We start from the raw sequence: 13,840 nt of genomic DNA, 5'->3' as shown, positions 1-13,840 counted from the left end.
GTGTTACATCTGCATACCTGAGGACTGCAAAAATAACCTTTTCCAGAGATTTGTGCAAAACCTAGAGAAGGAGTGATTGCGTTTGAGACTTTTCCTGGGCTATCGCCTGGCCTCACCATGACTAGACTCCTCAGAAAACAGTTCAGCATATATGGAAGGGTTTTCCTTCCTGTAAAATCAAATTTGCAGGCACCAAAACCTGATGAATTCTACAAACAACACTTCCATCCCTTCCAAGCGTTCCATTTTCAAAATACTTTATTAGCAAGCCCTGTAACCAAGAATGCTCAGAATCTCAAATCTTATTTTCAGCAGCCTTGACAAACGTTCTTCTTCAGATAGGTCTCAAAATAAAAAATACACAGAATAGTATATTTCCTAAGTGTTTTCTCCCAAAAAGGAGAGTTTAAATTTTCAATGTAGCATAAGTGGTTTTTCAGTGGCGCGGAGGGTGGGGGCGGGCGTGCGTTAGCGCAATAAAAATAAATAAAACTTACCAAACACGAAGACCTCTGCTCCAGTCCTCTTTTTTCCACAAGAACTGGATGCATCAACTCCTTTGACCAATCCTGACACTGTTCTCATGCAGCATGAGAGCAGCGCCCTGATTGGAGGGAGCGGCCTCATTCCGCACTCCACAGCGCTCTGGAGACCTGCACTTCCTCTAGCCCAGCTGTCTCCCTTCTGCTGTCTCTCAGCACTGGCCCGCCCTGACCTGATGATCGGTTCGGGCAGAGGATGAAAAATAAAATGGTAATAAATTATCTGGAGAGGCTCCTGTCCACAAAAGGTACTTGTAAGCAACCAAATAGACTACGTATAGTCAGTTTTGATAATTACAAGCTCACTTTCACTTTCTTCCCAAACTCACAATTGACTGCCTGATGGCACGGACAAGGACTGGAATCATTAAAAAAGCTGGGAAATATGTCAATGATTGGAGCCTGAATTTTCTTGTACAGAGACTAGGAAGGTCCCTGTCATGTACCTGCGATATCTTCCACTTTCACGTAGTGATTGAAATGGACATAGCTTTTTATAGGTCCAGCCTATGTTGGAAGAAATGGCAGTGTTTAGCAGAGATTGGCCATAACATAAGATGCTGCAGTTAGCAAATGTGGCTGTAACCAGAATACCTAGTGCATGCCCAAAGAAAACCCAGACTACCAAGACAAGCCGAGGAGAGTGCATGCGATGAGAAAATCTCTGCTGCTAATGTGTGGAATTCTTGAACCCCTTAGTGCAAGTTCTCTGCTCAATCAGATGGGTCCAGCGAGTCATCAGTATCCACTCTTCACAACTAATTGAGCTCCTATAACTCTCCCAGCAAGTTTTGTGAGACCTTGTGTACCCAGGCGTGTTTACAGCTATCGTGAGGATGATTAGCCCATACACAGATCCATCCAGTCCTGCTTGCTAGTTCATGACATTGGACCTTGCAAGGACCTGGTCTGTACCATTCCTTTTTTTTGACTGATGCATCCTGGAAGGAACCTGGACCCTGTGCCTTTTCGGTGAAGAACAGTTATGGCACCTGACAACAAGTGTCACCGGATCTGATTGAAGAAAAGAAGAATGTCTACTGCTGGCTTCCTACACCCATCCCTATTATTGTAACTATCACCATTGTTTGTCACACTTTGGCCCTACCTTTGCCCGATGATCCCAATCAGACCCTTTGCCTTGTTTGGGTCAGAGTGATGTCGCTGTGCTGGCTTTGCTTTGGTCGTTTGAAGCTGTAGGCAACAAGGTGCTATATAATTACTCTGGCCGGATCATCTAACTCCAGCCCAAAAGGCCTTGGATCAGCTTACCCTAACTGAAATCCGTGTCTGTGGACAATTTTATATCCAAAGAGTGAGAAGCTGCACAAAAACATCAATGAAACTATTTTTTTATTAGAAAATAAACTCATGTTTGGGCTCAGTTAGTTATTTTTGTTAAATTAAAAGCTAGTGTTTGTACGCAAATGTTGGGGTTTTCTGAAAATGACAATATTTTGCAACACAGTGATCTATTTACAAAAGCTGATATTTTGGGATGTAATAAGTGTTTACTGAAAATGACAAGGCAATATTTCTGACTAAAGTAATACATTTGCAACGCATTTCAAGCATGTGTTTCATTAGGAATTCATGATGATTTGGGGGTCACAACTTCACAGTATTATGCCACCCTTCCTTGGTGGAAAATGGCCCTTTATTTTTAATAATTCAAATGATCAGATTCTTGATTTTTAATGACTTGACTTTTACGGAGTTATTACTTTGCTGTCTGTTGCCCCCACCTGGAGATTAAAGCCTGTAACCTAAAGGGCATATTGACTGTCCGGACCTGGATCATCTGTTTTACCTGAGGGGTGGGTCTATATAGTCTAAGCCCCATAGACACCACACGCATGAGACCCACCTCTTAGAGTGCATAAGTACGATGAATACAAATTGGCTTTTTAGGGTCCTAACTTATTATGGAATTAAGCTCCACCAGGCCAAGAAGTATTCAGCACCCTTCAGCCACGTCAATTTGCAGAAACAGATTAAATTAAGCAGTTAGAGATATTTTGGCTTTTTCACCAGTTTCTTTGTAATATTACCATGTGAAATGCACCATTTGTTGTGTTTCCTCTTTGCGTTTTGGGGCGCGTATTTACACCACACCAGATACACAGGATCATGGCTAAAGCGGGGAGAGGGTGTGGCGTAACGGCCAGAGCCGCCGACCTTGGAGTTTGGGAACGAGGTTCGAGCCTCAGTGTTGGCTCAACATCTTGTGATTCAAATCACTTAATCTCCCAATGCCCAAAAATGAGTGTGTCCTTGTCAGGCGCATAACACCCATAGGGCTTTAAGGGCTTCAGAACGCCCCCTACCCTCCCGTGTCTCTCGGCCCGGGCTGCTGCAGCTTGAGTTGCTGTGGGCTCGGCTGGGCAGTGTCTGGAGTCTTATATCCGGCACCCGAGTTTTTCACAGGTCTTTGAAAGACCATTTGCATATTTACATACCTTTGTAAACTGTTTAACAAGGCTTAGTGGTTTTTTTCTGGTTCCATTACCCCCTGGGCCCCCACTCTGCCTATTCCTTACATTTGGATTTTACTTTTACTGCCGCAGTGTGAGAATGCATTTCATAGAAAGAAATATAAAGTAGGGTTGCCAAAAGAAAAATAGCAGCCATTTGTTGTTTAAAGAGCCTGCAAAGGCCTCGTCTTGACACTAAATAGGGTTATAAATAAGATCAAATGTATTCATTTGTAATGTGACTTTTCTGTCTTTGTTCCCTTTAATTATCAGTCATGGACCATTCAGGCAGCCCTAGAACACAATTAAAAATGTTTTCTATTTATATTTGCTGTTCCAAGTATGCACAGATGAGTGCTAAAAAGGTTTTAGGTGACTGCTTATTTTTGTAATGTCTGGGACATCAATATAATGAGCTGGCAACCCTAATCACAAGACTGGAAGTTTGTTGCAGGATGAGCACAATATTTATTTTCTCCACCCTAGATCCCTGAACAGGGCCGGACTAGGAACACAAACCAGCCTTGCCAATTGAGTCGGAACGGCTGCGGAGGAGGGGGTTGGGGGGATATTACTGCAGCTGCTTTTAGTACAGGGGCAGATATTGCAGCACTGTGGCAAAACCAGCCCCTTGTACCCAAAATGCCCCCCACCGATACAAAGCCCTGCCCCCACCCTTCCGGCCCACTGAGAAAATGACCGGTGCCCACTACGGCATGTCTGGCCCTGTCCCTGAATAATGCCATAATAGCAATAGTTTAACTTGTATCTGAAACCCTATGCCAGCCCTCAATTTCATGCTGAGCTACTTCAAGTGTCTGGGAATGCACCCTGCATTCAGACAACTCACTCCTCTTTCTCGCCCTTCACTTTCACACTCACCCTGCACTCACAGCGATCACAATGCACACACACTGATCAACATGCACTCACGCCATTCACCCTGCACTCACAATGACCACACAGCACTTATGCCACTTGTCATGAACTCACACCGTTTTCCCTCCACTTACCCTGCGGTCACATGAGCACTCCGCTCACTCTGCACTCACAGTGATCACTCTGCACTCACAATGCAATGCGCTGTTCACCCTCTACCTCACCCTACAGTCACACAAGCACACTACTCGCCCTGCGCTCAGGGGACACTTCACTCACCTGTCCCCCTCACTGCTCACTCTGCAATCTCACTCAAACAAGCCCATCACTAACCATACATTCATTCGTCCCACTCTGCACTTACATCTGCACCCAAATTCATATGGTCACCTCACTCACCCCGCAGTCACTCCTCTCACCCTACTCTCACAATGTTGCATCGCTCACCATGCACTCACATGGGCACTCCTGCCACCCACACAGTGCAGAGGGTTAATGTGCCAATTACAGAGAACGTGTACCATGCAGATCACAGAATTGAGTGCGAGTAAATATGAGTAGCACTCTCAGGAAGGTGCTTTTGAGAGATGAGGTGCATTGTTGGTGAGTGGTAGTGAGGGAATTAATGGAGAAGGAGGAAATGTGGAAGGGGTGCCAAAAAGAACTGTTGCACCATGCGCAACCAGTGCTAGGGCCAGCCCTGGCTGGGAGTCTTAGAAAGTTCGGGTCAAGTTGCGCCCCTGGTCCTTGTGGTACGTAACTGGTGCTCATGTAAAGTGCTCCAATACCTTCGGGTCGCGTTCGCGCTATATAAAATAACTGCAAAAAAACAGACAAAAAAAAGAGACAGCTGTTCTTCTAGAAGCCAGTGGAGGACATCTTCCATGCTTAGAGTCTGGACTTTAGATTGCGCGTGTGTATGTGATAAAAAAACACCTTAAATCAGTGAAACTTGCCATTCGTGAAACTCAAGTAAACACTCTCTACTCTTTGTAAATCATTGCCTTAAAAATAACATAGAGCGTTTTCAAATGGTTTTTAGTTTGCGACACTGATGGGAATCTGTGTTCTAGCGAAGCAAATCTACAGTTTAAAGAAAAGTCCTTCCTGTGGATAATGGACTCCCTGTGCATCCAAATAGCTGCACACAACAAGTGGGCCATGCTGACCTTGTATGGTGCTTTGTTGCAGCCACTCGGAAGCTAAGATCTCGCATCTTTGCATTGTGAATCCGAAAAAAGTCCAAACAAGGAAAATGTTTTGAAAGCTCCGTTGATGTATTTAATAGCTCTGTAATTTCATAAGTTTGAAAGGAACACATTTCCCTCGCTTTCTTTAACCAAGATCATAAACAAAACTGTTGCTGTTTTATGAAGTATGGGAAACTCTCCCAAATGTGTCAGTATTTGAAACATTATTATTGAACCTTACACGCATCCTAGATCTGGAATAGGGGTTAGACTGTAAATTATTATTATTGTTATCATTATTTTAGAGCACACGTTGATAAAGATCTCTTGTCACCAGGCACCAGCTAAAAACAAGAGAACAAAGAACAAGCACAAACAAATGACGATTAGCCGGAGAGATGAGCTTTAAGCTGCCTTTTAATAACATTTCAGTTAGTTGTGTTCCTGAGTCTTAGCAAGAGGTTGTCACAGAGCTTAAAGTCTAGAACCCGAAAAACAATTCCTCTGCATCTTGCCTGCTTGAGGCGTGGGAAAGATCTAGATTTTAGAGTTCTGTCTGATCTGTAGTGGAATGAATGAGAGTTCTTGATCAAAGAAAATACCCAAATTTCTCACTTTGGTTATCTGGATTGAGACGGGGCTCAATTGAGTTGTCTAGACGTCCTGAGTCCAACCATTCAGGTCACCTCCAATTGGTGGAAACACTTTTGTTCCCTTCTAGTTTCAGTAATGTAATTAATGATATAATTTAACATGCTATGAGTGATGTAATATGTGAGGTCATAAGCAGTGCATCTTGTGGCGCAAGTTGTAATTAGGTCAGTAAAGTATTACTGGTGAATTTAAGTGTTTTTTTTGTTTTTTAAACGTTGGTTTTTATATTATAACAAGACCTAACTATTACACCACTTTAACCTGTTTTTGTCAGTGATTTTCCAGGGTTTTTTTAATGAGATAAAAATGTCATACCAAACCTAACTGTAACTTCTCTATATCCATTTGTTTTGTTTTGTTTTAGTGGATTTATATTACACAGTGGCAGTTGCCACTGGATAGGTATGCCTAGGACTTCTTTTCCATAGGCAAAGCATTATTTTGCTCTGCTTATAACTTTGGCGCTGTTTGAGGAATCTTCAAAAAACATTCCAAACAAATGTCTCATCCACCTCAGCTCCTTCCTACAAAGTTTCAGGGAGACCCGTCAATGTGGACTAAGAAAAAGGTGGGCCCAAAACACATTTCCCCCACTCATTTTTCCAGTGGAATATTAAACAGCGATACCGCAAAAACTGTTTAACAGAATTACACCACATTTGGCAGAAAGCCAGATCTTTGTTGAGAAAGAATGCTTTTTGTGACTTGGTGTAATCCATTTAGTCTTTTTTGAGAAATTATGGTTAACATTTTTTGTCTATATCATGCAATAAGGGATCTGCTGAGCCGTCAGATCTTAAGATAAGATTTGGTTGCCTGCCACCACATCAACAAAGATGTGATGGCCAGCATTTTAGGACTTGGGGACTTAGCCACTTGTCCTAGAACAAAGTAAAAAACATATAGAAGGACATGGTTGGGATACCCTCTGTACCCCTCCCCCAGGGCCAAAACTATATATTTTTTTTCTCGCCATAGGCCAGTGAATCAGTGACAAGAAAAAAAGAGACATGAGCTCCCAATCATTTTCAAAATTACCCCCTCTCCCACGGAGTGGACAGGGCCGGGAGGGTTTTGCATCTATATTTTCAGGGAAGAGGGAGTGCGCACCTCTCTTTTTTTCTTTTTTTTTTAGGCCCCATCGACCCCATACCCCAGGCCATATTAATTAAAAGGTGATGGGGATTTGCGGTCCCCCTCCCCAGCATTGTGCTTGCCCTGTGGCCCGATATAGCTCCATTGTCACAGGGACCTTATCCACCGGGACACTGGTGCTCCCTGCCCTGGAGAATGCAAGCATACTCTATCCTTTCTCACCCAGGCAGAGAACATAACTGCAACCTTAGGTTTTTTTCAGTATTTGAGAAGGCCGGGCAATCAAAATAAGAGGGATGCCCACTGACTGGCTTCAGCTTGTAAAATAGGATGTCGTTTCCTCCCAATTCTAGACACGCGAAACTGATGCACTCTAGGACAGCATCACATAACATTGTTACAAATCCTCAATTTGTAGATATGTTTCACCCACAAAATAAATTAGCCATTTGATGAAGTTAATTACAAGTCCCAAAATGCACTGAGGCCACCAAGATAAGTCCAGTATGTGGATTTAATGAAGAAGTTTGTAGAGAATTTGGAAATTATTTTTTGATATATTAAACTACATGTGATAATGGAACTATAGTATTTTATACTTTGGTCACTTCATGCCTAGGATATTACTGTGCACTAGGTCACAATCCTGGGAGTTCCCCAGTTGTTATTTTGAGATTGTATAATATGACCATGTGTGGGAGTATATGTAGGGGCTTTATATAATTGCTACTAGCCCAATCAAATGTTCTTCATTCTGCAACTTTTAGTGATAGTTAGCTATAATAGAATATTCAATCAAAGGTTGTGTAGACACACTTCACCTGAGCATAACCGCACACCATGGTTGCACAATGTTAAAAACATTATGCACATTGGTATCTGCCTCTGAATTCTGATTGCCTTGCCTGGGGAGGATGGAAGGGAGGGGCTACCACTTCACTTGAATATGCTGTCCCCCGTCCCCACACAAAGCACTGATTACCCCCCACAGAAAGCCTGGCAGACAGAACTGGGTTGTAAGGGATACTTGTGCACTTCAGAGAGCTGCTTTGAAGTCACCCCTACATCAAAGGCACTTTTGGGTATAAGTACTGGATCTCTGACTCCCAAAATCAGACACTACTGGACTTATAACTTAAGCTCTGCCAGAAGAACTGCTGCACTGCTTAAAGGACTCAACTGGACTCTGATCTGGAAGGCCTGCTTTTTTGTTTGTTTCCCTGCTGCCTGATGCTCTCTGACTCTGCTGAAGGTGAGCTGGACTCTTCCTTCACTCCAAGTGATCTCCAAGGGCTTGTTAGCTTGCCTGCTGTTGCTTGAGACTTAGGGATATCATTGTCTCTGCCCCTGTTCCTCTGCCTGGCTCACTGGGAGTGGTCCACATGCTTGCAATACAGAATTTGGCACATCTCCTGTCTGCATGTAGCAGAACGGTGCATCAACCCGGTTGCAGGAGTAAAATTAGTGTACCACCTTGGAACCAGCACTTTGCCTCTCGAGATCTACACATAGGGCTGCATATTGCCGCTGCTGCAGCTTGGTGGGATCGACGCATCTCCTCCACTTTGTGGCAGAATCCGGCGCATCACTCGACGTCTCTCAACTCCGGGCACCCGTCTTTTGGACTGACGCATCTCCTTCACTGCGTGGAGAAGTTCAAAGTTTCCTGCACCTGCGAGCCTTCACATCTACGCATCTTGCTGTTTATGATCAGGAAAGGCACTTTGTTTACCGGGGTTGGTGAAGGTCCTGTAACCGGCCGGCGCTCCCTTTCTATCACCACAACTTTGACTTTGCTTCGGTCCAGCATGACCTTTAGCTCTACTTGTTTTACTATGTTTATTCCTTTGAAATTCAGTATCTCAACCTCTATACAATGTATTTGTGTCGTTATGGTCTTCTTTTGTTCAGAATATAATAATAATTTTATTAAACCTTTGTCGAGTCTTTTTGTGGTGTATTGATTGTGTTACTGTGTGTGTCGCACAAATACTTTACACATTGCCTCTTTGGATACGCCTGACTGCTCACTGCCAAGCTACCGTAGGGTGAGTACAGGTTATCTTTTAGTGTGTATCTAACTTACACTGACTAGAGTTGTGGTTCCTGCTTGGACAGGGTGCATACCTCAGCCAACCAGGCATCCCATTTCTAACATGTACCATCTAGGTTTGTTATGGATAAAAATGCCCTACCTGAAGTAAGGTTTGTTGCACGGAAGGCATGATAACCTTCAGATCAGATCAGAATTGCAATGATCAAGGGTCAGTGATCAGGCAAAGTAAATACGCTTTCGTGTACTTGTTACATCATGGGATAGTGTAATGCCTCGAAACTGAAGGAAATGCGAACTTAAAGACTTTGTAAAATATAAGCTACTCTCCTTTTCAGTGTCCGTCCTTTTTACATTTATAAATCATAGAACACAATTCTCTTTTCATGTGTTTCCATATTGCAATAGGTAAATACAGATCAACCACAGACATACTTGCTTACTATATTTGGATTGCTGGATGGTGAATTTAAAAAGAGACTCTAATGCCCCATCAGGCTGTCATTGTGTTGTGAGGTTGTTGGTACTCTTCTGTCGGTACATACATTTATGATACTGAAAACTGACATTTCCCTTCATTTAATTGAGTAATTTCAAACCATTACCCCTTCTCATTTTTAACAAAGGCCGAACTTGGACGGGAAATACATGCTCTGTCCAGTGCCAGTAAACCATTGGCGGCGTGGACTGCTCAGCAGGGGACGCAAGAGTGCCGAGAAGCTTGTGGCGGCCATGGCTACCTAGCTAGTAAGTAATGTTCCATTTTATCTTTGATGCTAGACACCGAATGATAGGTTAGATTGGTATTAACAATGTTTTACATGAGCTTGATAATTCTTTTGCCAAGTAATATTTTGGCTTCTTTCGGATGTATTCAGATATTGCAACTCGATTGACTAATTTAAAATGTTTTTGGGTGTTGAGCTCCGGTTAGAGCGAAACAGGTGGCATGAGCTGCTCTTTTCACTGTAGCGATGGTATGTTGCTCAGCTGATAAGTACATTTTGTTCTAGAATGTTGTTTGCTGAAGTAATTTTCTGTATAGGCAAAATGGTCCCAGCACAAAACACATCATATAAAATAAACATCAATAAACACTTAAACAGAAAAATGAAGAGAGTTTAAGTGTTGTTTAATCACATTGAACTAAAGCAAACCTATACTAATTCAACTCATTTAGACAAAATCTTATAAACAGATAATCAATGTGCCCAAAGTAAGAGGGAAAAGGGGGGGGGGTGATTGAGTGTAGAATTTAAGGGAAAAGTGAAAACAGTAGTAAATCCACTTAATTACAATCAAATTGATCGGCATTATTCAATCCATGCCACATATTATACATAGATCCAATCGTAAGATACAGTATAAAACAACTTAGAAGAGCGCCATGTATACTGAAAATCACAGTGCAACATGTACTGGTGATGATACTGGCAGTGATGTTGTGTCGACGTTTCGACCCCTTGATAGGTGTAGGTGTTCACTAGGACCTTACAAACTGGGGTCTTCCTCAGGACTGGGGTGTTAGTGGAAAAGGAGGAGGGCACCTATAAAAATAAATAAAGCAAGTGTAAGGCTAATTAATTTCAAATCATGATAGGGAACACCGTAAATTAGAAGTTCCAAGAGATTACCGTAACTGCCAGAGGGCAGAGGCGCAAAATGTCGTCAAAGATAAAATCGAGTCTATGTTCAGGGTAATTGGTTGACAAATTTAGGTGAAAATGTAGCGCTACTGGCGTGATGTCCTGCTCCGCTGATGGGGGTGGGACCTCGCCCCGGCTGAGAACTAGCGCATGTTTATTATATGCTTTGCCTTGCTAGTGTTTTTTATTTTTTGGTTCACATTAAAACTAAACCTTTGTTACTCCTGATGTACGGATATGGACCTTACTACGTATTTGTTCCCATCGTGCTGCCGAACCTCCGGGATGTCGGCTGAATAGCTGTGTACCATGTTGATGTAAATAAAGGTTTTTTTTAAAAAAAAAAAAGAAAATGTAGCGCTAGGTTACGAAAAATATGCTGACGCTTCCCAAATTAAATATTCCGGGATGGTGCTAGACGGCAGTGTCTTACCAAAAACAGACTGCGGTAAAAACTCCCGCTAGCAGCTGACAGCTAACAGCGTGATGGAATTAACCAGATCGTTTGAGATTAACTAAAATAAAACCTGACAGATGTTCCCTTAACAAAAACCCGTTATCCAAGTATCAGAAAATTCAACAGAGCAGGACTCACCCTCGCTGTTTAACCTCGTTGCCTGAATGAGAAAGGGAGCGCGCGGTCTCACCGTACAAATGCCTTTGACGGGAGACGCGAGAAACACGTGACTCCCGTTACCGTGCTGCCGCTAGATGCCGGTTTTTGGCAGTGTAATGGAAAAAAGACTCAGAGGTTGCGTTAAATGCTAATAAAGGTGTGTAAGTGGTGGGAATGATATGTACGAAACCCTTCATGATATAGCCAGCTCATGGGTCTATTTCACAACTCAGTTGATACCTGAACAGTAATATGAGAGAGACTCGGGCCCAGCGTACATATAACAATTGCATTTATATAAAAAGATTGTTATTATAATGCGGGCTAAATGATCATTAACAGACGATGAGATCAACATACATTAATGGTGCGCTGAGCAACAAATTAACGTCGCTTACACACAGAAGTTGGGGAAAGAGAGGGAAAGGACCCTCCTGGTACATTCAGCTCATGGGTCTTATTTGTAAGTCAGCCAAAGGCAAGACAATGATTAAATAAAACATTCGTGTCAGCTCACCATTGACAAATGCATTAAAGAGAACAACATTTTAAAGCATGGCATATTATTTAAAATGTATGTTAAACGATCAAGGTGCCATTTGCTGACATTGATATCAATATACATTGATAGTCTGATGGAGAACAAATTAGCGTTACTTTGAACACATAAATTGGAGAAAACAGGTTACAAAAATCCATACATAAATATTAAGATCAAGAATGTTTCAAAAGACCCAAAGATGTTCATACATGATAGTATTGAAAGGAGGGGGGGGCGTGGGGGGGGGGAATTAATTCCAAGTCACCCAAAAGAGATAATGCATAGGGGGATCACAAATCCCTCTAAAGGAGATTATGTAAATCAGGTTCGGAGACACGCTAGTTGTGCGTTACTACCATCTAATTCATTTAACCCATTGGCTATCGTATCCAAGCGTATCATCCATTTGGATTCTCTCACATTCATAATGGTGGACAGATTGCCACCTCTCGGTCCCAACTTTACTTTTTCAAGCACCAACCATTGTAAGTCCTCAGGGTTGTGATTCTTGTGACCACAGTGTTCAACCAAAGGGGCCCCTACTACGGAACACCGGATCAGACCCGGCACCAAGAAAGCATCTTGGTTTACCGACGAACTCAAGAGCTCCAAGAAGAACTGCCGGGCCCTCGAGAAAGCCTGGCGCAGAGACCCAACTACAGACAACATGACCACCCTCAAGCTCGCCACTCGAAGACATCACCAGCTGATCCACGCCACCAAGAAATCCGCATTCAAGGAACGACTGGACAACAACGCCCACAACAGCAAGGAACTCTTCAACATTGTCAAAAAGCTCTCGAACCCCAGCGGCGGAAACAACGACATCACGCCCTCGCAAGACCTCTGCAACTCGCTCGCCTCGTTCTTCCACAGCAAGATTGCAGACATACACAACAGTTTCAGCACACAGCCAACGCACCCTACGACCGGAACAACGCCCCCCACCACCACCCTCCGCGCCTGGACCCCAGTCAACACCGAAGACACCATCTGCACGATGAACTCCATCCACTCAGGATCTCCAACCGACCCCTGCCCTCACCACATCTTCAACAAGGCCGACTCCGTCATCGCACCCCACCTGCGGGACATCATCAACGCCTCCTTCGACACCGCCACCTTCCCAGAGAGCTGGAAGCACGCCGAACTCAGCGCCCTACTGAAGAAACCATCAGCGGACCCCACCGACCTCAAAAACTACCGCCCCATCTCGCTCCTTCCTTTTCCGGCCAAAGTCATCGAGAAAACCGTCAACAGACAACTGGCCGCCTTCCTCGAGACGAAGGGATCCCTCGACCACTTGCAGTCCGGCTTCCGGGCCAACCACAGCACCGAGACCGCCCTCATCGCAGCCACCGACGACATCCGAGCTTTGCTCGACAACGGGGAAACAACGGCCCTCATCCTCCTGGACCTCTCCACGGCGTTCGACACGGTCTGCCACCGCACCCTAGTGCAGCGCCTCAACAACATCGGTATCCAGGAGAAGGCACTGGAATGGATCGTCTCCTTCCTCGCCGGAAGAACACAGAGAGTCCGCCTACCCCCGTTCAGATCCGAGGCCACCGAAGTCATCTGCGCAGTACCACAAGGATCATCACTCAGCCCCACCCTCTTCAACGTCTACATGAGTCCCCTCGCAGCCATCGCACGCCAACACAACCTCAACATCATCTCCTACGCCGACGACACCCAGCTGATCCTCTCCCTCACCAACGACCCCGCCACCGCCAGAACCAACCTCCACGAAGGGATAAAAGACGTAGCCCAGTGGATGATAAACAGCCGCCTGAAACTGAACTCAGATAAGATGGAAGTCCTCATCCTGGGATCATCACCCTCCGCCTGGGATGACTCCTGGTGGCCCCCTGCCCTTGGCAGCGCACCCAAACCAACAGACCACGCACGCAACCTGGGCTTCGTCCTGGACTCCTCCCTCTCCATAACCAGACAAGTCAACGCCGTCTCCGCATCATGCTTCAACATCCTACGCATGCTACGTAAGATCTTCCGGTGGATCCCCACCGAAACCAGGAAGACGGTCATCCAGGCCCTCGTGACCAGCCGACTGGACTACGGCAACTCCCTCTACGCCGGAACCACAGCCAAACTCCAGAAACGACTCCAGCGCATCCAGAACGCCTCAG

At 44.4% G+C, this 13,840-nt stretch overlaps 1 protein-coding gene across 2 annotated transcripts in view; it reads left to right on the top strand.

Annotated features, from left to right (window-relative positions):
- The window catches only part of ACOX3 (acyl-CoA oxidase 3, pristanoyl), a 409,344-nt gene that overhangs the window by 240,545 nt on the left and 154,959 nt on the right, over positions 1 to 13,840 (top strand). For both annotated transcript variants that reach the window (XM_085642483.1, XM_085642482.1), the window contains one exon: positions 9,514 to 9,634. In XM_085642483.1, the coding sequence (XP_085498609.1) occupies positions 9,514 to 9,634 (121 nt within the window). The remainder of the gene's footprint in view (positions 1 to 9,513; positions 9,635 to 13,840) is intronic.

This window comes from Triturus cristatus, chromosome 2_2, assembly GCF_964204655.1.
Source record: "Triturus cristatus chromosome 2_2, aTriCri1.1, whole genome shotgun sequence".
NCBI lineage: Eukaryota > Metazoa > Chordata > Amphibia > Caudata > Salamandridae > Triturus > Triturus cristatus.
Note: the sequence above shows the minus strand (reverse complement) of the source record. Positions and strands in the feature narration are given on the sequence as shown.